This window comes from Choloepus didactylus, chromosome 2 (genome assembly GCF_015220235.1).
Source record: "Choloepus didactylus isolate mChoDid1 chromosome 2, mChoDid1.pri, whole genome shotgun sequence".
NCBI classification, from domain to species: domain Eukaryota; kingdom Metazoa; phylum Chordata; class Mammalia; order Pilosa; family Megalonychidae; genus Choloepus; species Choloepus didactylus.
This window is the reverse complement of record NC_051308.1, coordinates 99,074,085-99,099,942: the sequence shown is the minus strand read 5'-3', so window position 1 is coordinate 99,099,942 and position 25,858 is coordinate 99,074,085. Positions and strand designations below refer to the sequence as shown.

At 41.3% G+C, this 25,858-nt stretch overlaps 1 protein-coding gene across 1 annotated transcript; it reads left to right on the top strand.

The window, feature by feature from the left end:
- Positions 1-55: 55 nt before the first annotated feature.
- On the top strand, positions 56-23,388 carry MGST3 (microsomal glutathione S-transferase 3). The gene is made up of 6 exons (XM_037825460.1): positions 56-178; positions 18,310-18,433; positions 19,465-19,538; positions 20,063-20,120; positions 22,363-22,435; positions 23,166-23,388. The coding sequence occupies exons 2-6, from the start codon at positions 18,317-18,319 to the stop codon at positions 23,300-23,302; spliced, it is 459 nt and encodes a 152-aa protein (XP_037681388.1). The 5' UTR covers positions 56-178; positions 18,310-18,316; the 3' UTR covers positions 23,303-23,388.
- The last annotated feature ends 2,470 nt before the right edge of the window (positions 23,389-25,858 follow it).

The following is a 25,858-nucleotide window of genomic DNA, read 5'->3' as shown; positions in this document are numbered from 1 at the left end:
TTCAACCAGTATTCCAGGGCTCGCAAACCTAGGAGGCGAGCCCCGCTCTGGGAGCTCCGCCTTGGGGGCGTGGCGGAGCTAGGCTCCGCCCTGCCCCGCCCTGCCTGAAGCTCAGGGCCCCGCACCCTCACTGCGCTGGGCTGTTGCGGTCTGCACCACTAGAGTGAAGGTGATCCAGGTGAGTGCCGGCACCAGCGGGCAGCAAGCTGCGGCGACCCTCGGGGGCGCGTTAACTCACCCCTCCTGCTCTGGGCGTCACCCATAGCCCAGTTGCCTCTTGCTGAGTAGAGACTCGCTCTTTCTCCCCCTTTTTAGCGGTGGTTTTGCTTTTTGCCTTTCCCTCTCTTTTGCTTTCCACTTGCTCTGCATGCTCCCCCCAACCCAACAGAGTGGGTTTGGAGCGTCTAAGCCGAGTCCGGCCTCGCTGCCAATAGCTCGAGGAGATTCTCAAGGTCAACCCTTCCTCAGTTCCTTTCTTTTCTCTCCTCCTTTACCCGGCCTGTGCAGTCAGGATGCTCCTTACTCCTGCCTGTCGGAGCCCACCAGACCTTGCCAACTGCAAATCCGGTGCAGAGGGTAGAAGGGCTGGGCATTGTAGGGGCATAGGCTGCGCAGGCCTAATCGGTAACATTGGTTTTTAAAGTGGCCTGGGAGCGCTGCGCTTGTTGCGATCGTCGATGTGTTGCTAGGAACCTTCGGGGACAGCCTCAGAGGGAATTGTGTTTGCTTTCCTCCTATGGGTCATTTCCTACCGCCTCCTTAGAGCGTGGGACGCCGCAGGGGAATGGAGAATCTTTACTAAGGCCCTGCCTTGGTTTTTAGAAAAGAATTTCCCACCTTATCTGGTGTCGCTGGGAGGCCGAGGGCTACAGCTGCAGGGCGGTGGTAGAGAGTGGAGGCTTGTTGTTGAGTCATTCCCTGAAGTGGCTTCTGCGAATAATTTCCCTGGGAATCACAAGTTTACTAGCTACATTGTAGTTTACAGTGTAGCAGAAGAGGAAAGGGAAGAGCAGAGGTGGGAGGGTGCATAGGAAAGGAGCGACAGGGGCTGGGGCTTTTATCTCTTAGTTGGGGGAAGGAAGAGTCCTGGAAGGGAAGGACACTTAGTGCTCTGCAAATGTATGGGACCTAGGTGTGGTCTTGTGGAATTGCTGCAGATTTTGGATTCCGCTGGTGGGGGGGTGCTGGAGCAAAGGCTTCTCATTGGAAATCTGTAGATCACTTGGAGCCTGCAATTTGGAGGAAGCACCAAGGTTATTGGTCAGAGTTACAGGCTGTTTTATTTCAGTGAATTTAGTAATGAGAGCATATTATCTGAGACACTGAATCAAGAATGTTTATTCTTACAGGAGTTAAATTTAAAACTGAGAAGTCCAAACAAATACTTTCACTCCTGGGAAGACAGTCTGTTAGGTTTTTTCCTCCTGACACAATGTTACAGAAATAGAAAACTTTGTCAAGCAATGTTTTTTTTTTGAACAAATGTTACTATATATAAAATAGTAGCCATAATACGGTCAGCCAAAGAGATGGCTTTTCAGGGGCTTCTTTCATTTAAGAAACAAAACCGAGGAAGGGGAGTCTTGCTTCTTATTTAGACTTCCTCCTGCTGGCCTCGAGTTCTAAGGAGGCACCATTCTGAAAGGAAACCTCCTAACCTGGAGATTTACACAGAGAAGGAACATACATGAAAGAAGGTTTTTACCTATTACCTAAAGAAATGCTGAAGCCCCTGGAGCCCACTGGAATGAGGTGGATGATATATTAGTCTGTCAGTTAACTTAGGGGAGGGGAGAACGGTTCGAGACTGCCTAATGACTACAAGGTTTCTTTTTCTGGTGCTGAAAGTGTTCTTAACTAGATAGTGGTGATGGTTGCACAACATTGTGAATGTACCAAATGTCCCTGAATTGTATACTTTTAAAAAGGAATTTAGGGTCTACTTTAAATATTTTAACTTACTTAAACATATTTGCTTTACATATTTAAATTGTTTGTATTTAAATATACTGTTCCCTATATTTGTATTTAAATATTCTGAAATCTACATGAGAAAACCATTGCAGGCCACAATTGATCATGAACCATTTAGCTGACTTTGGCAATTTTTGTTTAAAAGAATATATTGCTACTGTTTTGCAACTGACTCATTAATGCTACTTTTGAGTATACCATTCTCTTGAACAGGGAGAATTCAGCAGTTACCCATCAAGTAGAGTATTGCTAAGTAAAATTAAATTCCTAGCTGAATTTCCCTCACTACCTTGTACAGAGTTTACAGTAGCTTTAGGGATTTCAGCATTTGAAATCATCGGTATCTCTTTTCCCCTGTGAGTTCTTTCTAGAGTTGACCTGATTATTAATGGGAACTTGGGTTCTAAGATTTTGCTTAGTTAACTCTTTTCTTCTTAAAAGTGGTGTTTTATTTCTCCAGCTTAAGAAATGCAGATAGCTGTGTCACAGCTCCATTCCAAGTATAGTCAGGCATTGAAGAGGCAGCCCCCTATTTCAGGCAGGAGCCAGCAGCCTGGGTGGTTTCTTCCTTTGGGGTGGCTGGTACCCTAGCAGGGATGCAGCATCTGCTAAGAATTAACTGCAGTGTGCCTGCGTATCCTGTGATGGAAAACCCAAGTGGTGTCAAAGTGACTCATTCAAAAAAATTTTTTTTTCTCTCTCTCTCTTCTGAGAGTCATGGCTTAGTTTTCCTGCAGCCCTGTGTAATACCGGCAAGGCACATCAGAATAGAAATTGTGGTGTAACCTACAATGGAGTGTCAGTTTCTGTATTGCTTTGTTCCTTGCAAAGCTGTATGCTCTGAAAGATTGAGGAAGTTATTTCCTTCCTGTAATCTCTGCTCTTTCATCATCATGCAGTGCTGAAACTCATAAAAAGAAAATGTTCCTTTTGGATCTTTACCAAGTTTGTTTTTTTTTTTTTTAATTTTTATTCCAATTAGAAACATGTCAGGCTTTAATCGGTCTCAGACCTGGAGTTAATTATTAGCTTTCTATTCTTGTTAACGTATTTTATGCTCAGGAGAGGTTCTGGGGGTGGGGGTAGGGAATGGCAATGCTTCAAAAGAGGTGGGATGTGGTCAGACTTGCTCACCAAACTCAATGAAATGTTGAGAGAATAGACTCTAGGGATCCTGACTGCCTGGGTGTGTGTGAATCTAGGCTTTGCTGTGTGATAGCTGTGTGACCTTGGGCAAGTTACTTAACCTCTCTGATGCTCAGTTTCCTCATCTGTAAAATGGAGATGCTGTAAGAATTTAAATGATTTAATAATGGTAAAATGCTTTAAACAGTATTTGACATGTAGTAAATGATATACTTGTCAGTAATAATAAGTATTAATAAAAATAATTATTATCTCCTACCGCTCTGCTTCTAGTCTATATCACTACCCTTCACACACACCAGTCTCCTTTCTCTTCCTTATGCAAGTCAAGCCCTTTTGTTTCCCCAGACCTTTGCACTTGTTTTATCTGCCTGTGTTCTTTCTCTCATATCAGTGTTTATGTCATCAGAGCACTTACCCTGATCTGTTATTTTCCTGTTTTAGGGTATTTTGTTGTTCCTCTCAACTTCACTGTATATTCTAGGGTTTAGGACATTCCTTCTCAGTCTTGATCACCATTGTAGCCCAGCACCTAGCGTGTCACACAACTTGTAGGTGAAGAATTATCCCAAGTAAATACTGAAAGAGGTGATAGGAATGGATTCAGGCAAATTCATTTAAGTAAAATGGTTTGTTCTGTATTGAGTTTATCAAATGGAATTAATTTAATTGTTGTGAGATTTTAAGTCTTTTTTTTTTTTTTCTGTATCCCATTGCTGCTCCCCAATTCTCCTCTCTGCCCTTTGAGGCTGCAGCCTTCAAGACCTTGGGAAATAATCTGCAGGCTGTCCCTTAGGACCATGTCTCCTGGGAGGCTCAGCTGCAGACTGTCCACCCTGGCTCTCTCAGCCCCGCTTCTAGGTTAGTTGTCAGCATGCCAAGGACCTCTCACCCATGGAACCTTGTGCAATGGGAATCTGCTTGGGAAAGTTTCTCATTGCCATCACTCTGGCAAGGGAGCCTAGGATTTGCTCTGTCTTGTTACAAGTCTAGTATTCTTAGATTCCTGAAGCGCAGAATTGCCAGTTTTTCCAGGTAAGATTCAGTTCCATTCTGGCATGGGTGTCAGACCCCAGAGAAAAAGATAGCAGGTAATTTGTTTATTTTGGCCTTAACAGATTTTACATCAGTTTAAGCTTGTCCCACGTAACTAAGGACCTTGGACTTGAGCAACATGCTTGATTCTTCCCTCCCCCCAGTCCCAGCCAGTGCAGCAATGTGTTGAACAATTGTTTTCATTACTGACCATTCAGCGAAGTGTTGGAATCAGAATGACATCATGTGGCTGTTTAACTGTAAAGCTGAATGAATATATTTGGATTATAGTACATTTCTCTTAAGGAGACAGATCCTGACATATCGTTAGTTGCCATTTTCCAAATATTCAGTGATTAGGAGTTGAGGAGTGTGAGGTACTGGGATTAAGGTGCAACTGAAAAAGACCCACTTTATGATCTGCCTTCAGCTGTTCACCTCACTTGAGTTGATAATCAAGCTCTGGATAAATAATACTTTCCCTAGTCAACTAACTTTTCATTTTTAGCCTTTGGGGAAATAGCTACTGAGTATGGTCTGGGTTTTTATTCCTTCTCTTAAATTTTCATGTATTCTTTTTTAAATCTAGCTGTCATTTGAAATGTTGACAATTAAACAAATTTAATCCGTCTGTTTAATGTAGAAGTAACCAGAACTTTGTGTAGGTTGGACACAAAGAAATCTGTGACTCTATTTTTTCTCTCCCATCATGGAAACAAGGAATTGCTTTTGTGTTGCTTTCCTCCATGCGCTGACGTTTCTCCATTGAGCTTTATGTGGGCTTAGGAAGCTCAGCTGCCCTGTCTGAAGATAATGTTGAGTTCTGCCCTTTGTGGAAACATTTGAAGGCAGAAGTGAGGTTGAACAGCTTCCCAGGGGCACTTTAAGCAGGCAAAGTAGATTCCCAGAGCCACCTCAGAGGTTTCTGAACCCCCATCTGGTGTTTGGGACTCAAGGAATATCATCTGGTCTGATCAGACCAGCCCTTTATATTACCTTCCTTGTTTGTTAGTCTCTTATTAAAATCTTGATTTTTGCCATGTAAGATAAGGAGCCCTATATAACAAAGATTGGATTAAGAGCATAGCAACCAGTTAACTAGAGATTTTAATGAAACATTGGCTGATGGCTCACAGTGAGTGCTTTATCATTGTCCCATTTCTGGATGCAGGAAAAAAGACAACAGCAGAGAAATCACAGTACAATTTGAGGACAGCAATATCACAAATGAAATGGGGGTTACCATTGTCCAACCTGGCTTTTGTTCACTTTGGGGAGGGGGGAGCAAAGAGAGAGCAGAAAGGCAGATTCCTCTCTCCTTTAAAAATTGATTAATTTTCATTTAGTAAAAGATAAGATGTAGCACCAAGGCTCAGAAGTGATCAGTTATTTCAGGCAAGTGCCCAAATCCATAAAGCTCACTTGTGCTCAGTTTGTGCATTGCTGGTTGTGCCCTAGGGAATTTCTTTTGGGCAGCCAAGAGTGAGTGGGTACATAGTGTGAAGAACTTTACACTAGGAGTGTCCAGCTGAATGTAGTTAAGGAAGTTTTCTGGCTCATCCTTGTTGTAACTGAAGGAACTCCTGCCCCAGTGAGATAAGGCAAGTGAGGGCAGAGGCAGGAATCGGAGGAAGGGTTGAGTGAAGCTTTGGCACTCAAGTAGCTATGTTCTCAAGAGAATCTGTCTGTGAAATTCTTAATAATTTCAAATGTTATTATTCAACTCATTGCCAACCCAGGCACTAGCATGGAACATGTCTTCTGGAGGTTAGTCCAGAATGGCCTCATTTTAAACCCAAGTTTGATCACTCCTAAAGTGAGACTTTAAAATGGTCTGATAGCCTTCTTAAAATCTACCAGGTGTCTACTGTCTGCACAGCACTGGCTGCACTCAAGAGTTGTCCCAGGTGCTGTTCCATCCACCCAAATCGTCCCACAGACCTCAGGTGACCTCAGGGGCACTGGTATTCTCCTGGGCTCCTGTAGAAAGACAGTACAGACTGGCCTTTTCTGCTGCCCCTAGGCCCTAAACCTCCATCTGCTTCAGGTTACTCTTCCTAGTTATCTTCCCCCAACCTGATATGTCCTCAAAGGAATCATTGTTTGGGTAGTCATAAATTCTTTGATAAATAGAAAAGCTACAAATGGATGTGCTTTTTTTTTTTTTAAATAGTATAGAAATAAATTAAGTTTCTAAAGTATTTTCAAAAAGGGCATTTATGAAAAGCCTACGGGTAACATCATACTTAGCTGTAAATGAGTGAAAGCTTTCCCCCTAAGATCGGGAACAAGGCAAGGATGTCCACTCCCATCACTTCTAGTCATCATTGTCCTGGGCAAGAAAAAGAAATAAAAGGCATCCGCACTGGAAAGGAAGAAGTAAAGCAGTCTTTATTTGCAGATGACATGAGCCTGTATGTGAAGTATTCTGAAGGTCCTGGATCTAGCTGTACCCTCACCTGGGCTCTCTTGTGCCCTGACTCTGTCCCTCTCCCTTTGCTCCTCAAGTGGAGGCCCATGATGCAGCTTCTCTACTGCCCCTAAATGGGATCTTTGCGGAGGAGTTTCTCCTCATCGCTCCCCATGCTGGAGGAAGGAGGTAATCTAATCCTGGGTAAGCAGCAAACCCACAGCATGGACCCTCATGCCAGTCTGTCTGTTTTCAGAACGTAGCTCTGCACCTACTGCTGTGTGACCTTAGGCAAGTTACTTTGATCCCCTTTGCCTCAGTTTTCTCATCCGTAAAATGGGGATGATAATAGTAATCATCACATAGGATTTTTGTGAAGATGAGAATTAATTTATGTCAACTCTCTTACAGTACCTGGCATATAAGAAGCACTCTATATGTGGTAGGTGTTCAAAACATAGTAGTGATATTATTTCCCATTTTGCTATTTCTGCCAGATGGGGAAAAAATTCCATGAGGAGTTAGTTAGAGGTTCCATTAGATCCTTGAATGGACCTTTCATTTGAAGTCATATTGCTGGCTATTCAGAATTTGAGGTACCCCTGATCCATGATATTGGAAGTGCTCCTCTCCAGAGTTCAGCCCATGACCTCTGATCATCACTTTTGAAAGATGAAGAGCCTTAAACTCTAACTTGTTTGACCAGTGGAGTCTGGTGAGTGGCTGTGACCGTGAAAGGAGGTCTGGGAATCCAGTGGCTGTCAGAGGTTAGATTCACAAGATAAAGTCTCAGAAGATATCTAGCTCTCTTACCTACCTATATTTAAGCTCTCTGTTAAAGCTGAAAGAAGAAACCAGTCTTCTGGTGGTCGCATCACTAGTGTGTAATTGTGAAGGACTTAGCTACAGCTTGCTCTGCAAAGCCACCCCTGGGTCTCATCAGCCCCATAAGTTCTCAGGATGCTGTAGCAGAAGGGGCTTCTCAGCAGCCTCTGAGGATATCAGCAGAATGTGGATGGCGAAGACAAGACTATGTTTATGATTTTTTAATTGAATGAAATCACCTTCTTACTTTTTTTTTTTTTTTTTTTTGCCTAGAACAGTGGTTCTTAAAGTGTGGTCCCTGACAAGCATCACCTATGGACTTATTAGAAATGCAAATTCTTGCCCCCACCTAAGACCTACTGAACTTCTGGGGGTGGGGTGTGTTTTAACAAGCTCTCCAAGTGGTTTTGATCCCGCTGAAGTTTGAGAATAACTGACCCAGCACATAATCAGCAGCATTCTATTGAGTTTCTGTCTTCATGCAAGTTACTATTAAAAATGTTCTCTGCCCTCAAAGAGCGTATGGCCATTTGAAGATGTATACTGTTTTTCATTGGTCAAGTGCATTCTTTGTTCAAGTGCATGATATAATAGCTAACTGAATGAAACAAGTATGCAAAAATTCAAAGGCAGAGACTGGCCCTCAAGGGTCAAGAGTAAAGGCTTCTTGAAGGAGGAGGTAGGGCTTGCACTTGGCTGTGATGGCAGGGTGGAATTTACTTAAGGAGAGAAGGAGAACAATGTGAGTAAATTTAGTAGGCGGTACTGCACCAGAGGTATCGCCCCACAGCCCCACGTTTCTTAACCCCAATATATAGGCTTCCACCTTCTACCTTTCCCCTAAAACCCAGCCATCAAAGAGTTCCATCTCACCAAAGCCAAGAGCATTTTCTTAGTCTGTTTGTGCATTTTGACAGAGGTGACCACTTCTTCTATTTTGGAACTCATTCTTCCCCTGCTTTTAAGGTCTGTGTGTCTGTTTGTACCTTGAAATTTAGGGAGGGAGAAGGAGGAAATGCTAACTGTTGCATGGCTTAGCTTTAAAGCCCCTCTCATAAGCTGTCCTTCTTTCTGACCTCATCTCCTACCCGCCCCACCATTCGCTGTGGTCCAGCCACACTGGCTTGCTTTCTATCCCCGTAATATGCTAGGCTTTTCCTTACCTAGGACCTTGGTACTTGCAATTCTGTTTCTTCCTCATTCAAGTGTCAGCAAATGTTGCCCCTGCAAAGCAGCCTTCTGGGATGATCCTGTTAGAGTAACAGCCCTCACCCATTCTCTCTCTACACCGTTGGCCTGTATTTTCTCCATAATAGTTATCACTCTCTGAAGTTGCTTTTTGTTGGCACATCTGTTCTCAGTATCCTGTCTTCCGAATGTCAGCACCTCTATCTTGTTCACTCAAATGCTGCATCCCTTGCACCTAAAAAGTCCCTGGCATATAGTAAGAGCTTTATGTATCATGATTGAATAAATGATTCAAGTATTCTTAGACTCATTATGCTGTCCATGCTATGAAACTAATGGCATCTAAGTAGACCACTCTTTTGCCAAATTTTTTTAATCCATTTGAAACAGTATCAGAACTAATTTCTATGTAAGAACACATTATTGATTTGTAGAAAAGTCAGTATCTCCTCATTTAGGAAGTGTTACATATGTGGACAGATGTATATACTTGTCAGCATTTACAATGTGTCTTAATATTTGTATCCACATTTATTCAGTGTTCATACCAGGTGCTTATAGAGTTTATCTCATTTAATTCCCCAAACCACCCTGTGAAGTAAGGTAGGGTCCTATATTTTTACATAACTTTTTGTGATAAGTATTTGCTCATTTGGGAAGTTACAGAAAACTATAAAGGAAAATCATCTATAATCCAGCCTTCTGGAAATAACTATGCCTATGATTTTTTGTTTGTTTGTTTGTTTCTTATAAGTCTGTTTATTTGCTCACCCTCAAGGAGCAGGGTCTTAGCTAAGCAATCCCCAGTTGCATAAGGAAAGCTGTGATTATCATCAGAATCTTCAAGGGCTGATAATGAAAGTCAAGCCGTTTAGAATCTCCAGCAGTTTGCTTTACTCTTTCTAGTCCTTAAAGTGTTGCCAGAGCAGATGATTTTCAGTCTTTGTTTTAAACTTTTATGACTGCAATTGCAATGCATAGTACAAAGTAGGTTTTTCTTCACTGGGATCCAGTACACCCTTTTGTCTACATTAACGGGAAGAAAAGTTTAATGAATGAGTATTCCTTTGTGCCAAGTTCTCTGCTGTTTCCTTTACTGCATTTCTTTTCTTTTTTTAAAAAAAAAAATTCAGTTTTATTGAGATATATTCACATACCATACAATCATCTATGGTGTACAATCAACTGTTCACAGTACCATCTTACAGTTGTGCATTCATCACCCCAGTCAATTTTTGAACATGTTCCTTACACCAGAAAGAATCAGAATAAGAATTAAAAATAAAAAAAAAGAACATCCAAATCACCCCCCCCCCACCTATTTTTCATTTAGATTTTGTCCCCATTTTTCTACTCATCCATCCATACACTGGATAAAGGGAGTGCGATCACAGGGTTTTCACAATCACACTGTCACCCCTTGTCAGCTACATTGTTAAACAATCATCTTCAAGAGTCAAGGCAACTGGGTTGGGGTTCGGTAGTTTCAGGTATTTACTTCTAACTATTCCATTATATTAAAACCTAAAAAGTGTTATCTATATAGTGCACAAGAATGTCCACCAGAGTGACCTCTCAACTCCATTTGGAATCTCTCAGCCACTGAAGCTTTATTTTGTTTCATTTTTCATCCCCCTTTTGGTCAAGGAGATGTTCTCAATCCTACCATGCTGGGTCCAGATTCATTCCTGGGAGTCATATCCTGCATTGCCAGGGAGATTTACACCCCTGGGAGTCAAGTCCCACATAGGGGAAAGGGCAGCGAGATCACCTGCCAAGATGGCTTAGTTAGAGAGAGAGAGGGCCACATCTGAGCAACAAAGAGGCACTCGGGGAAACTCTTAGGCACAATTATAAGCAGGTGTAGTGTCTCCTTGCAGCAACAAGCTTCATAGGGGCCAGCCCCAAGGCAGAAGGCTCAACCTATCTAGCCGTCAGTCCCAGTGTTTGTGGGAACATCAGCAACAATCCAGGTGAGGAAGTTCAACACCCCTGCATCCTCCCCCAGCTTTTCCGGAGGGACCCAAATATATATTTTTATTCTCCATCCAAATTACTTTAGGATGTGTTGCTATTTCATTCTAATCTATACAGACCTACTATAGCTCACTTCCTATTCAAAGTTCCATGTAATTGTAGTGTTTGAACAAACTGTAGAAGTTATATTGTTTAGAAAATATAGATCCTACACCAAATAAACATCTCTTCCCTCGGTCTCACATGGAAGTTGAAGTTTGAACACAGTCAGTTTCAACCTTTACCCTTTGGCCCGATTTGTTCAAGTCTTAACCAGATCTGCTTTATTCATATCTCTAACTGAATTCTGGGCTCTATTTCAGCTTTCTTTTTAGTTTTATTTTTTTTATTTAACAGTTGCTGTATGCATTAATACTGATATTCATATCTGCCAAGCTCTAGCTCTGAGTTTTAGGTGTCACAGAGATACCCAATGTTCCAGAGACCAATCAGGTTATACATTAAGGGATCATCATCTCCGAGTTTGGAGATAGCCATTACAATTCAGGAATAGATGTGACTGCTGTAAGAGCTTACAATCTAGGGACCATTACAATAATTGTTTCCCTGTTAGGCTGTGCTCGTAAGATTCAATTCTGAGTTTACACATTGTAGTCAATCCGTATTGGTGAGTATGCCTATGATTTTGATATTTTTTCCTGTAATTTTTTCTATGAATGATAGAACTAAGATTACGCTACATTTACACCTTTTTTTCTACTTTGTTTTCCCACCTAACATGCTGTGTATTAAGCCTTTCTCGACATCTTTTAACTTTTGTGTGCAACATTTTTCATTGTGTAATACCCTGTTTTATCAGTGTTATTGAACTGGGCCTCTATTCTTGGACATTTGTACCATTTCTGTTTTTGCTATTATAAACAGTACTGACGTGAATACCTATGAATCAACCTCACCACAGTTCCGATTATTACCTCAGGATAGATTCCTAGTAGAATTAAGGAGCCAAAAGGTGTAAACTTGTAAAGAATGTTACCTATTGCCAGGCTGTCCTCCAGATGATTGCATTTTACTCTTCCCCCAACAGTGCAAATTTTAGGTACTTTTAAATATCCTTATCATGTGATAAGGATGTCAACTCATCAATTTTAATTTATAGAGCTCATATGTGATTAACCTGGAAAACTGCATGGTATAAATGCTATTGTGTATCCAAGTGAATTGTAAAGGCATCTACATCCATCTTGAAAGGCCAACTCAGAAAGGATTATTGACTGTGTGCGTCTAGCACCATGTAGAAGACAAAAGTATAGGGCAGAGTTCCCACCCACAAGGACCTTGTCTTATGGAGTTGATAAAAGGTTTGCCCCTGTGTCTTGGGAGCAGCCCAATTGAGTTGCTCACACCAGAGAGGCTTTGTGCCATTTATCAGCTTCTCAGGCCTGGCGCCATGAAGCTATCTGCTCCTGTGGGGCTGGCCAACCTAGGGTGTGGCTATAGCTGCCTGAGGTGTGGCAGCTGTGAACTGAACTGCCCTCTGCTTTCCAGTTGCACTCACCTCACACAAAAGGCCAATCTTTAAGGGATGGAAGCAACCATCTCTTTGCCCCAGAACCCTGAGAAAATAAGGATTCAGCAACTGACTGAACTAAAGGATTCAGGTTTTAAATAATGAATGAATTAAGCTGATTCTTTCCTTAAAGGACAAGCCTTTACCATTTTTCAGTACCTGTGGGATTTATGTTTTCTCTGTTTTTCTCTGTATTCTAAACTCTTTTTTCCCAACTAATTCATAACATCCAGTTGCTTCCATCATTTCAAAAGATACTTTTGAGGGAAGTAAAGGAAACTGAAATGTGTAGCCTGTGCTGGGCACTGTGCCAGGTGAGGAACATGATCTGAGTTGGGGGCTTGTTCCTGAAAGACCCCCGGGGCTGCAGTTCACTTCAATTGTTTTCCAAGCATCTACTGAGCACCTGCTTGGGCTTGGTTAGGAGGAGGCCAGACAAATTTTGTAATTTGCTGCCCTTTCTGTTTTAGCACTGATCACACCAGGTGGGGAAGTGCAAGTTGCTGTGGGCTTATGAAGCAGGATTCCTCACCCAGTGGGAGTGGGAGATGCCAGGGAGGGCATCCCACAGGCCATTTTCCAGGTTTCCCTCCTGCACCAGTGCAGTAAGAGCTTGGGAGAGAGTCCTCCCGCTGCCCCAAGCACTCCCACTGTCCCTGTGGCTAATCATGTGGTCCCTTGTAAACCCTCTGCTCTAGCCTCGGACTCTGGGCCCACCTTACTGTAAATTCTCTCCCCTTAAAATTACTTATTTTTCCTGTGTTTCTCCTGGCCCCCATCCAAATTCCCTCAATCAAGATTGCAAAGTGTGGTGAGTATAACTTTCACCTAGGGTGTGAATACTTAGTGGGTTCAACCTCCCAGATTGCCTTTACACTTCAGAAGAGGAGCTCTGTAGTAAATATTAATTTCTAATTGTAGAGTTTTTATGAGAGAAGTTGTGGGTTTACAGAAAAATCATGCATAAAATACAGGATTCCCATATACCACCCTATTATTAATGCCTAGCATTGGTGTGGTACATTTGTTACAACTGATGATAGCACATTTTTATAACTGTACCATAACTATAGTCCATGGTTTAACTAGGGTTCACTGTTTGGGTTATACAGTTCTGTGGATCTTTAAATTTTTTTTTATTCTGGTAACATATATACAGCTATGATTTCCCCCTTTTAACCACATTCAAATATATAATTCAGTGCTGTTAATTGAATTCACAATGTTGTGCTACCATTACCACCATCTTTTACCAAAACTTTTCCATCATCCCATATAGACACTTTGTATATTTTAAGGCTTAACTCCTTATTCCCTACCCCTACCCCACCCCTGGTAACCTTTATTCCAGATTGTGACTCTATGAGTTTGCTAATTCTAATTATTTCATATCAGTGAGATCATACAATATTTGTCCTTTTGTGTCTGGCTTATTTCAGTCAACATGATGTCTTCAAGGTTCATCCATGTTGTCACATGAATCAATCTTCATTCCTTTTTAATGCCTAATAATATTCCATTGTGTGTGTATATGACATTTTGTTTATCTGTTCATCAGCTGAGGGACACTTGAGTTCCTTCCATCGTTTGGCAATTGTGAACAATGTTGCTATGAACATCACTGTGCAAGTATCTGTTTGAGTTCCTGCTTTCTGTTCTTTTGGGTCTATACCTAGCAGTGGGATTCCTGGATCATATGGTTATTCTATACTTAACTTTCTGAGGAAATGCCAAACTGGCTTCCACAGCAGCTGCATCATTTCATTCATAGCTGGTGGCAATGTAAGTGTTCCTATTTCTCCATATTCTCTCCAACACTTGTAATTTTCCATTTTGTAATAGTAGCCATTCTAGTGGGTGTGCCTAGTTGTAGATCAGTTGCTTTCCTGAGGGTTCCTTGCCTACGATGGAGATGTCTACTCAAGAGGTACTTTTCTGTCTTGTCATCTAACTTCCCCTACCCCAATCCCTTACAAGTAAGAAAAACAGAGGTCAACGACCAAGCCCCCAAATTCTAATGTTTTGCCAGTGGTAGCTGGCGTATTGTTAGTCTCTGGTCCTAGCTCTGCCTTCACCAAGCTGTTAACCTAGCCAAGCCACCGTTTCCTTTTCTGTAATATAAAACTAATGGGATTTTTGCAAAATTAAAAGTGAAATGAAAAATGCTGCCCAAATACCAGGGAAACCCTCCACAGCTGGGGAGCCTGGCATCCTGTTCCTGGGTCAGGGTCTGGAAGCAGACACTCTTGACTTGCATACTGAGACCTAAACCAAACATGCTTAATTTTATTGACCTCAGCAGGCAGCTTCTGACAGAGTTAGATGGGCTATTAGGCTGGAATGTGTTGAACTCCAAGGATGTCAGATGGGCTGGAAGATTCAGTCATTTTTGTTTAGTTTCAAAGAGGAGGTAGGTGTGTATAAGCTTCCTCTTCCAACTGATTTTCTAAACTCTGGAAGCTACTAATTTAGAAGAGAGTGAGGGCAGGGAAGCTCGGAGCCAATCAGAGACTCTGTGCCCCCTGTGGTCACACAAGACCAGTCAGGGATAAGCTGACCTGGCGACGGTTCCTGGCTGAGTCATGGAATCAGCCTTTCTCAGTATGTCCCCGACTGCTGCCCTCCTTCCCCTGCCTTCGGAGGGGCAGGTGGATGTGCCTTCGTGGAGCAGCTTATGTTGAAGAATTTAGAAGGGAAAGAATGATGAGCTTCACTGTGAACCCTGCTAAATTTCACAAACATCTGTCTGTGGTGTGGGGAGGAGGAGGCAGATTTTTAGGACTTAGCCCTGGATGTTATTTCTCAGAACTAAGGGAAACGCACTTATAAGTAATTAAGCTGTGTGCCTGCCCCCACATTCCATTTTGAGAAAAATGCTTTGACCCCATAGTCAGTTGAGCTTTAAATTTTCAAGTGGAACTGAAAAGGGATTTTGGAACAAAATGAATCTGAATCTGAATCCCAGATCTGGTACTTTTCCATTTTACGTCTTGGGAACATTAACTTCTGGGTATCTCTTTGGAAACAGGCATATTGCATCTTGTTGAGTTGTTTATGAGATTGCCAGAAACATTCTAGAGCAGGGTAACCCTCCCGTAAGGACAGGAGAGATCAAAGCCAGACAGAATCATCAGGGACAGAAATAAAGAACCAAAGGCAGAACCACCCGCAAGAGTGGCCACCTGCCTTGTACCTGAAGGGCAGTCAGTTAAAATCTGCTGAAAACATTGTAGTTGTTTCTTTTGTGTCCTGCCATGCCCTGGCCCTCTTCCATCTGGTTATCAAAGCTCAAAGAGGCTGGAGGAGCAGCTCTGACTGACCCTGAGATCAGGAGGGCTTCCTCCCGCATGCTAGATTTGTTCTCTTGATCCCCAATGTTTCTTTCCTTCACTCTTCTTTCCTCCTGGGGCAGGACAAGAGTTAAAATAGACCATTCATAGTGGCTAACCTCTGGAAAATAAGCTGAGATTAGCTTTTTCCCCAAACATTTTATTATGAGAATTATCAAACAGAGAGAAAAGTTGAAAGAATTGTACAATGAATATATAGCCACCACCTGGATTCTCCAATTAACATTTTGCCACATTGGTTTATATATTCTTTTTTTTTTTTTTTATGCATTTCAAAAGAATTTTCAGACATCAGAGTACTTACAGGGCTAGTTTTGAAGTGATGGTTTAATCACAACATGGGTTCCCCTGGAGCTGCCCTAACCTGTTTATCTTGGTGGCAAGATGCACTCAAGAACCATATTCAGCAGATGAGTAATAAAATAATGACAAAAATATATATAAGTAATAGGGGGGGTGAGGGATAGGGGATGGTTTGGGTGTTCTTTTTTTTTTATTTCTTTTTTTAAAAATTTTTTAAATTTGTTTATATTTTTATTTTTCTTTATTTTGGAGTAATGAAAATGCTCGAAAATTGATTATAGTGATGAATGCACAACTCTATGATGATACTGTGTGCCGTTGGTTGTATACCTTGGATGGGTGAGTGTGCATATATCTCAATAAAGTTGCATTAAAAAAAAAAGAACCATATTCAGCTTTCAGAGCACTTGAACTGGACCTTCCGCTGCCTGTGTGACATGCGTGCTGCTGGAGCAGCCACACCCCAGGACGAAGGGAGGCCCTCACATTGTCCCCCATGCCAGCAAACCAGCATACAAATAAAATTTGGAATTATTGTGTATCTACTGTTTTTCTCTCCTGCTCCTTTTTTCATTTTTTTAATTAAATATATCCTTTAGCATTTTATCATGTTAAATATTTTCCCCGAAATGTGATTTTAATGGCTAAAACATTCTAAAGCAATGGCCGTGGCAATGATATAGATGAATTTCAGGTATGTAATGTTGATCAAAAGAACCCAGGCACAAAAGACAACATACAATATGATCACGTGCATATTTTACCTGAATCATTTTTTTTTTTTACATAGGGGCTTTATTTTTTTTTTTTAATTGAAGAAGTTGTAGGTTTGCAAAAAAAATCATGCAGAAAATACAGAATTCCTATATGCCTTCTTTACCCTCCCCCCTGATTCATACCTTGCATTAGTACGGGACATTTGTTACAAGTGATGAAAGAATATTATTGTAATTGTGCTAGTAACTATAGTCCATGGTTTTACATCAGGGGTCACTGTGCTGTATAGTCCTATGTGGTTTTTTTTTAACTTTTAAAAATTTTTTCCAGTAACACATATACAACCTAAAACTTTCCCCTTTTAACTACATTTGATGGTAGCACAACACTATGAATGTAATTAACAGCAATGACTTATACTTGAATCATTTTTCATTCTATTGTATAATGTAGTATCTCTACCTCTGAAAAACATCATATTTAAGCATATCTTCTTTTCACCTTTGAGTACACACATGCTGGCAATAATGCATAATGTTCTTTAAGATCTCTTGTTTCTGTGTGAGACCAAACAAAGAAATGTTTGGTCCAAACTTTAAATTTTCTGTAGCACACTATCTGATTTAACCTGTCTGGTCAGTTTATTTAAATAACCTAATTACATGGAGCCTAGAATAGGGATGATATCTTGTTATTCTATGCAGGTTATTGTAATACTCTGATACATTCCAGAGTATTTTGGGCAGAAATTAAAAAAGTATTTGCAAAGTCCCTTGAGGGACTGGAGAAAAAAGATGGGACTATTGAACTTCCCTACCTAGCGAATTCCTGATATCCTCTCAAGCATTATTCTCTCAATTTAATAAGCCAAGCCCTCAATCTTGAGGCTTACCCTTACGAAACTTACTTCTGTAATGGCAAAGCTAAGCCTATGCATAGTTATACCTAAGAGTCACCCCCAGAGAACCTCTTCTGTTGCTTAGATGTGGCCTCTGTCTCTAAGCCAAACTTTGCAAATAAATTCACTGCCCTACTCCTGACATGGAACAAGACTACCAGGGATGAACTTGGCCCTGGCATTGTGGGATCAACAATGCATTCTTGACCAAAAAGGGGACAAGAAATGAAACAAAGTTTCAGTGGCTAAGAGATTTCAAGAGGTCATTCTGGAGGTTACACTTACGCAAGCTTTAGTCAGATATTGCAACTTGCCACAGTATGCCAAGCCCCAACCAACAGTATTCCTGAAAACCCTAAAGAATACCCTGGGCTGTATCTAAGACTTTATAAAAGTTTTACCTATTAAGTTTATTTTTTCGGAAGCTTAAAGTCTCCAGCTTGTTCCTATGCCAGATAAGCCCTGACACCCAGAGGTACCAGTCTCTCCAAGAACATCAACCAGTTTCATTCCTCTACCGCATAATGTCAACACCCCTTTCAGCATGAAGAAGTTAGGATGGTCATGCCCAGAAATCCCTGAAGATTGAGAGAACAACCAAAGTAGAGGGAGGAGTTAGGATTTAACATATGACTACTGACTCATCCTATAGATATTTCTTTTTAGTTTCTAGTGTATTAAAAGAGCCAGAAGGAAATATCTGAAATTGTTGAAAATAGCCTTGATCTTTGATAATGATTGTATAACTATATAGCCTTCACCTTGTGACCATGTGATTGTAAAAACCTGTGACTGACACCCCTTTATCCAGTGTATGACTAGATAAGTAATAAAATAAAGACGTGCATGGAGAAAGAAAAAAAAAGACCTCATGTGTGTGAGCCCTGAATCCCATGTGGTATTGTTTCTTCCACAGAGCCAAGATGGCCGTCCTCTCTAAGGAATACGGTTTCGTGGTTCTAACTGGTGCTGCCAGCTTCATAATGGTAACTCATCTAGCCATGAATGTTTCCAAGGCCCGCAAGAAGTACAAAGTGGAGGTGAGTTGGAGCACAAGCTGTTGCCTTTGTAGGCCAGTCCAGGGGCTGCAGGCTCATCTAAGACCTCGTTTTCAGTCGTGGAGGGGAGGTGAGGAGCTGGTGGTCAGTGGTGACCATTTGAGGACTATACCTATTAGACATTCTGCCCCTTTCTGGCAGAAAAGAGATAAAAAGTATTGGGCCCCTCTGGGGGCTAGTTTCCATTTTACTGTGTCTCTTCTGTGGAAAGGCATGGGGTGCTAGAATTAGAACATTGTGCTTTGGGGCTGGAGCTATTTGCTAGGAAGAATGGCTTTTCTGAATGGAGTTAGGTAGCAGCATGCCACTTAAAAAGTGATTTTGTAAGGTGGTTTTCCTGTTTTCCAAGTGGAGAAGAAATATGTGATGCTCAGGGTAATCTGGGCTTGGGTATTAGACATGGGAGAAGGTTGCTAACTCTTCCTTTGGTTTTAGTTGCTCTGAAAGGGATAATTACTGAAGTTGTCCCTGGTGAGCAATTTTAAATGTCTATTTCTGTTTAGCAACTTACAATTAGACTGCCTAGCTAGAGACTCTTAAAGTTTTCATCTCTAGTTTCCTTTTGTTTTTTAATGGACACTTCCATTAACATTCTTACACATTCAGCTTCTGTTCTGCTATTAAGGGAAATCTTAAAAGGATATGGTATTTGATGACTCTTGGGATGGAGCTATTTCCCTATTGGGTCTCTGTAATACATCTGTAATCCACCATTGATGGCATAATATCAATGAAAAGCCCTGGGTTTGGCACAAGCTGCCTCTTTCCCTTGTGTAACTATGGTAGAGACAATCTTATTACTGGATATTGAATAGGAATAGATTAAATCTGTCTCTGAGTATTGAGACCCTTGTCACTATAAATATCTAAGCAGGAAATGAATGAACTTCTATGAAGGATACACTAGAAGAGGCTTTGGAATAGATTGTCTTTAAGGTTGATTCTAACTCTCCATACTTACTGCATGCTACCCTTGGCCATTTGGACTCACATCATGTACTTTGTTTTTACAGTATCCTACCATGTACAGCACAGACCCAGAAAATGGGCACCTCTTCAACTGCATTCAGCGAGCCCACCAGAACACGTGAGTGCTGGCCCTGCCGGGCACCGAAACATCTGCAGAGTGGGTTTTCTCTCCAACACCTCAGCACTTAGTGTTCTGTATTTGCTGAGTAATAGCGAGGACGACAATCATGGGCACCTCTTTAAAAGTATCGTAAAAATCCTATATATGAAAAGATTAAGCATTAAGCAAAAATAAGAATTGTTAGAAAGGTGTGATTCTGGATAATCCTTTCAAAAATCTCTTTACTGTTGCATTGCCATTCTACAGTATTTTCAGCAAGTCCTCTCTACACTGAAGGTGAATCTCCAGCCCAGGAGTGGAGAGGCTTTGAGCTCTTTAAAGGATCACACTAATTCGCCAAGACCTTCCTCATTTGGAAGGTTAAATTTGAGGTCCCTCTACTCAGTGTGTTCTGAGTTACCTCTAAACCTTTGCAACACAAAAGAGGGTAGACCTTAATCAATGTTTATTTTTCTTGTGGGCTCTTAGATCTCTGTAAGCATACTTGAATGGGGCTTTAAGTTTCTTTCTGTCTGTTCCAGGTTGGAAATATATCCTCCCTTCTTATTTTTTCTAGCTGTTGGAGGTGTTTACCACCCGGTAAGTTCTTCCAGTGCATTTTCATATATTAGACTTTAGTTTGCTGAGCTACTATCGGGGAGGGAAGAAGGAAATGAACATTTACTCAATGTCTTCAGTGTCTTGGCACCATGTATTTAACGGGATTTCATAGTTACTTCTTACAAAGTTCTTTAAAGTAGGTAGAATTTTCCCCACTTTTTAACTGATGTAACTTTCTCAGGGTCAAATAGCTAGAGTAGAAAAATCAGTTTGAACTCAGGGCTCTCTGATTCCAGGAAGTTCATGTCTAGAAGAGTGTTCATTTGCCAAAGTCATTCATTCATACAGCAAACATTCAGTGATCCCTGGGGTTACAACGCTGAACAAAACGGGCAAAGAAGCCTGGGTTCATGAAGCTTACCTTTTAGTTGATGGCCACTGACAAAAAAACCACGTAAGTAAATCATGTAGTTTGCACAGAGGGTGAGAAGTGCCACAGAGGGAAGCTAAGAGGTAAGGGGGTGGGGCGTGCTGGGGTGGGGGACAATGTTGAATAGAATGATCAGGGAGGGCCTTGCTGAGAAGGTAACAATTAGGCAAAACTCCAAAGAGAGGGAAGCAGGGACTGCAGATGTCTCTAGCCATCTTCCAGACAGAAGAGCAAGAACAAAGGCCCTGAAACAGGAGCCTGCCTGGCCCATCTGGTGAGCACTGAGAAGGATGTGTGGCTTCAGTGGAGTGGGGGGAGAAGAAAGAACAGGAGACAAGGGCAGTGCAGTAAGGGGCACAGACCACGGGGCCATGTAGGCCACTGTAGCCCTTCTGGGCTGTAGGTCTGGTACTCACTTGAACCCATCTAAATAAGGCTGGTTGCCATTGGGGTCCTGTGTTGGACAGAATATGTTCCCTTTTCAGGGGCCAGGTTACCCCTTAACTGAGTTCTGACAAGAGTGCTGGCACTTCACACTTCTGGTTCTAAGCCTTTTATAACCTCCTGGCCTGTACCTGAATGGCCTTCAGCTTTTGTTTTAAGCTGCCAGAATGGCACATCTGTAGTTCATGACCTTAAAGTCCTGTATTTTTTTAAGGAAATATCAGCTGCTCTCCTATTTCTTAGATACTTTCTTTCTAGTGCCTCTCAAGGACTGATCTCTAGCCAGTGACTGGTCCCTCAACCAGTCTAAATATGCTGGGTCTTTCTGAATTAGGCATCACATCACCTGATGTCCACCCCAAACCCCATAGCTCTCCCTCTTCCCTAGTTCCCATTCCTAGTGCTCAGTTCTTAAAACTAATCCAGGAGCTACTTGGAGAGCAAGCACCTATCTTTTGTTCCTAGGATGATAGTAATTATGCAACATTATTGTAAAGAACTGCCTGGCTGGAGACTTACAGAGTTCATACATAGTGACTTATGGGACTAGGGTTTTTAGTTTTGATTATTTCATGCTCCTGCTGATATTTAACTTTACCTGAAGTCAACTAAACAAACAAAAATCCTTAAGTATTGACTATCACATTAATACCACAACTACATTGGAAAATCACTTGGGAAATGTTTCATATCCTCACACAACCTCTCCCTTTTTAATTCTCCCTTTACTGCTTTTGAAAAAATGGGTCACTCCAGATGGTACCCAAATGGATGGTGTTTTCATCTTGCATAAGCTGCTGCCCTTTCTTCTCAAGGATACTAGAGACAGAGAGGCTTCTCCTGCAAAGACTACATATTCCTGGGTTCACAACACATTCACTTTCCCCACTTTTTTCTAGTGGAGCCCCACACCTACATGCAGGCTGCAGTACAGCCTGCTTAGAGCCCCATTCTGTTGAGTAACTTCTTTGAAAATAAGGCCACATAGGGAAGCTGGAGTTTGCAGGAAATATGTGTGGGCCTCCTTTGAGCCAGCTGGGCTTTCCTCTAGTCCTAACTTTTGTCAACATGCTCTTCTGCTTACCCGTGGACCCCAGGGTCTGCCTCTCCTCTTGTGCTCTAGCAGTTTGGGCTCTCCAGGACAAGCTGAACAGTTCCCTCCATGCTACCTATATAGAAAACCAGTGCTCATTTCTGAGGTTCATTAGCAGTTAGAAGAATCACAGAGCTTTGTTTTTCCTGACTGGAGTAAATAACTTAATTCTGCCCTAATTTTGGTGGGGAGTATTTTGCCATAACCATGAAACTGTTAACTTTTTGCTAAAACGTTGCTTAATCAACACTAGGTGTTAATAAAGGTTTGCCCATTTCTTTAACGGAAACACTAATGTAGCCCTTTTCTTTTAGCGTATAGCTTCTGGTTTGGGCTTGGCTTGGATTGTTGGACGAGTTCTCTATGCTTATGGCTATTACACGGGAGGTAAGTATACATTGATATCTGCCAGGGAAACAAATTTAAAATCTAATGCTACTATATTTTTCTTAGCAGGGCTTTAAGGAAGGGTGGAAATAAAGTAGCTTGATAATTTGGTGCAAGTTCTAATCTTTTCTTTCTTTTACTAAACTTTGAGCAGTAACAAAACTTATTTTTATTGAATATTTTCTATTTGCGAATTGCTATTCTAAGAACTCTGCATTTTCTATTTAATCTTAACAAAGTTTTATGATATAAATAATCTTATTCCATAATATAGGTAAGGAATCTAAAGCTCAGAAAAATGAAGGCTCAAGATTACAGAGCTACTAAATATAAACCTGGGTTTGACTCCAAAGCCAGGCAGCCTTACTCCACAGCCTGTGCTCCTTAATCCCTACCTATAATAGAGAAGAAGACAACTATTTTGAAGAGAGAAGACTTTTTTGCTGAACTTCTCTGAAGAGGGAAAGACTCCCTTCCAAAGGGTCCTAGCACAAAAGTTGCTCTAATTACTGTCCCGTAATTTTCTAAAATCTGGCAGTTCTCTTTTAGACAAATTACTTCACATGTAGGATGTGACATACTGACAACTTTAGACTAAAAAGTTGATTAACTTCTTAAGGGCAGAAATCTAATGTACAATCCCAGGTGCCTTGATGTGAGGCCTGTGGATGTTGAAAGCGTCTGAATTCTGGAGCATCCCCGGTAACTTCTGCTGGCTCTTCTTTTTCAGAACCCAGCAAGCGGACTCGAGGAGCCCTGGGATCCATTGCACTCATGGGCCTGTTGGGCACCACTGTGTGCTCTGCTTTCCAGCATCTCGGCTGGGTGAAAACTGGCTTAAACAGTGGGGCCAAAGGCTGCCATTGAAGAGTTACCAAGTTTTAAAAACCTCATTCATTTTGGATGACTTAACTTCCCTTTTTTTTTTTAATGTAATAAAACCTATCTGACATCAGCCTCATACCTAAACCTCCTGACTCCCGTCACTTCTTTCTTTTTGAGTATCTATCTAAAATAAGTAGCTGTTCCAATAAGATGAGAGGGGAGCCACAGGGATGGAGAACCTCCCTCCTCACCTGCCAGTGGATGCTTAGTATGTGAAATTGGGAAAAAGTCTGATTGTGGTAATACAGTCACAGTCATGCCACAGAGATGAAAAATCGGGGCTCCAGGAAGATTTTCTTATCACTTGCTACTAATACTTAGGATAACAGTAAGGATTGCTTTTTAAACTCTCTATAGACTAAAGCAATAAGATGAAACATACTAGAAATGAATGTAATGTCCAACATTTGGATACAAAGATCTAATTGCCTAGGTACAGATGGGTAAGGATGTGCTTAGCAACAAATGTGGAAGACTTAGACTTGGAGAACAATGTGAGTTTTGTACTATGAGATAGCTATGTCAAAAATTAATTTGGCCATAAACTGCATTAATGGAAATGGATCTAGACCTACACTGTCCAATGTGATAGCCACTAGCTACATGTGGCTATTTAAATTTAAATTAATAAAATTTAAATAAAATAAAATCAGTTTTTCAGTCACACTAGCCACATTTAAAGTGCTCAATAGCCTATAAGGATTAGAGATAGGATTTGAACCCAGATCTGACTCTAAAGTCCTTATTTTTTCTATCATAGCACTCTGTTGCTCAAGAGAGATGAGGCATTTCAAGACAGAACGCTAATGATCTGCCACTGAAGATGGGCAACTTGGTCAGATGACCCCAAGGCACACATCACTCAGGAAGTTGGACTAGATCAGTGTACATGGCAGTGTTAATCCATGAGAAATCTCACCTGTGTAGAGCAAACAGAAAAACAAGGACTGTTCTTCATAAAGCTTTAACTTTTCCTTTTTACATTAAAATGTCCTTTTATGAGATGATGAAGATGGATGATAGGTTTGTGTTTTGGTCCTGATTTGAAAAAAAATAATTAGGAGTTTGTAATAATCTAGTTATTTTGTCTTGGTTTTTGGTTATGTTTTTGTTCTGTTACAGTATGGGCTCAGATGAAGTCTTATGAGGTACCCCATACACAAAGGGTGCTGTGGTTGAAGTTAGGGGTCCAGAGCTCTGCCTTTGCAATCCCTTTACTCCCCCACTTACATCACCATAGGGAGCCCCAAGACTTGGAAGAATGCAGTTGTAAATTGTTGCTATAGAGAATAACCCTGTTGGGCAAGCTAGAGTTTGTTAATTCCCTTGTCTAGTGGGGAAAAAATTGGCAGAAGTCCTGCTACCATTCATTAACCACAAATTTATTGACAGTATGTATTCCAAAGAGTCAGTTTATTTCCATAGGGATACGCATTTTGAGTGTGGTTATAGATGGGAATTAGAAAAGCCTACCTGCCTATCCCAGCCTAATTTATCCATACTGTACCTCAAGGATCCCCACCTGCAGGTATGTGCCTTTGTACAAGTTTATTAACCCTCAGACCTCAGCTTGCCTGGCTGTAAGGTGGGGGTAATAGTAATACTTACTGTATAAAGTTCTTGAGGATCAAACAAGATGATGCATGCACATTACCTAGCATGGGTGCCCCTGGGGCCAGAGGCTGGACTCAGGCTCCAGCACAAGGTAGGAGACACTGGAGCCACCTGCTGGTGTAACTTCAGAAGCACAGCTTGATCCCAAGTCCACAACCAGGTTTACCCTCACATGTTCTTAGGAACCCGAGCTTGCTCTGCTTCCCTTTCCAAAGATTTTCTCCTATCTCTTACCAAAAACTTAGCAGTCCCTCAGTTCCTTACCTTAAGCATTACTGTCCAATAGAACTTTCTGCCATGATGGAAATGGTCTGTAACTGCCCTTTCCAATTGAGTAACTACAACCCTTATGTTTGAGTACTTGAACTGTTCTCAACTAGGGTGACAAATGAGCTGTATTTTTTGCTTCTTTTTAATTAAATTTAAATAGCCCTGTGTGACTAGTGACTTCTGTATTTGGATAGCACAGCTCTAAAACAGTAGTTCTCAACTGTGGCTGCCCATTAAATTTATCTGGTATCTCAGTATTTTAAAAACTCCCTCTGGGTAGTTCTAATGTGCAGCCAAAGTTGAGAACCATTTGCTCTGAAAGCAGTAGTTGGCAAACTGTTGGGCATATCTGTGTAAAATGCAGTTTTGATTCCTAGATTGGGGTGGAACCTGGGATTCTGCATTTTTCACAAGCTGACCACACTTTGAATAGGAAGACTCTAAGCCAGTCCTTTGAATCTATCCATTTATTCAAACACTGCATACTTACTATGAGCCCAGTGACATGAAAATTCCTTTAGAATTTACATTCTAGTTGGGGAAGACATAATAAGCATGTAAACTATTGCAGACAGTGATAAATGCTTTGAAGTAAAATAGAATAGGGTGTTGGGATATGTGTGTGGCTACTTTTACTTTAAGGAGGTAAATTTT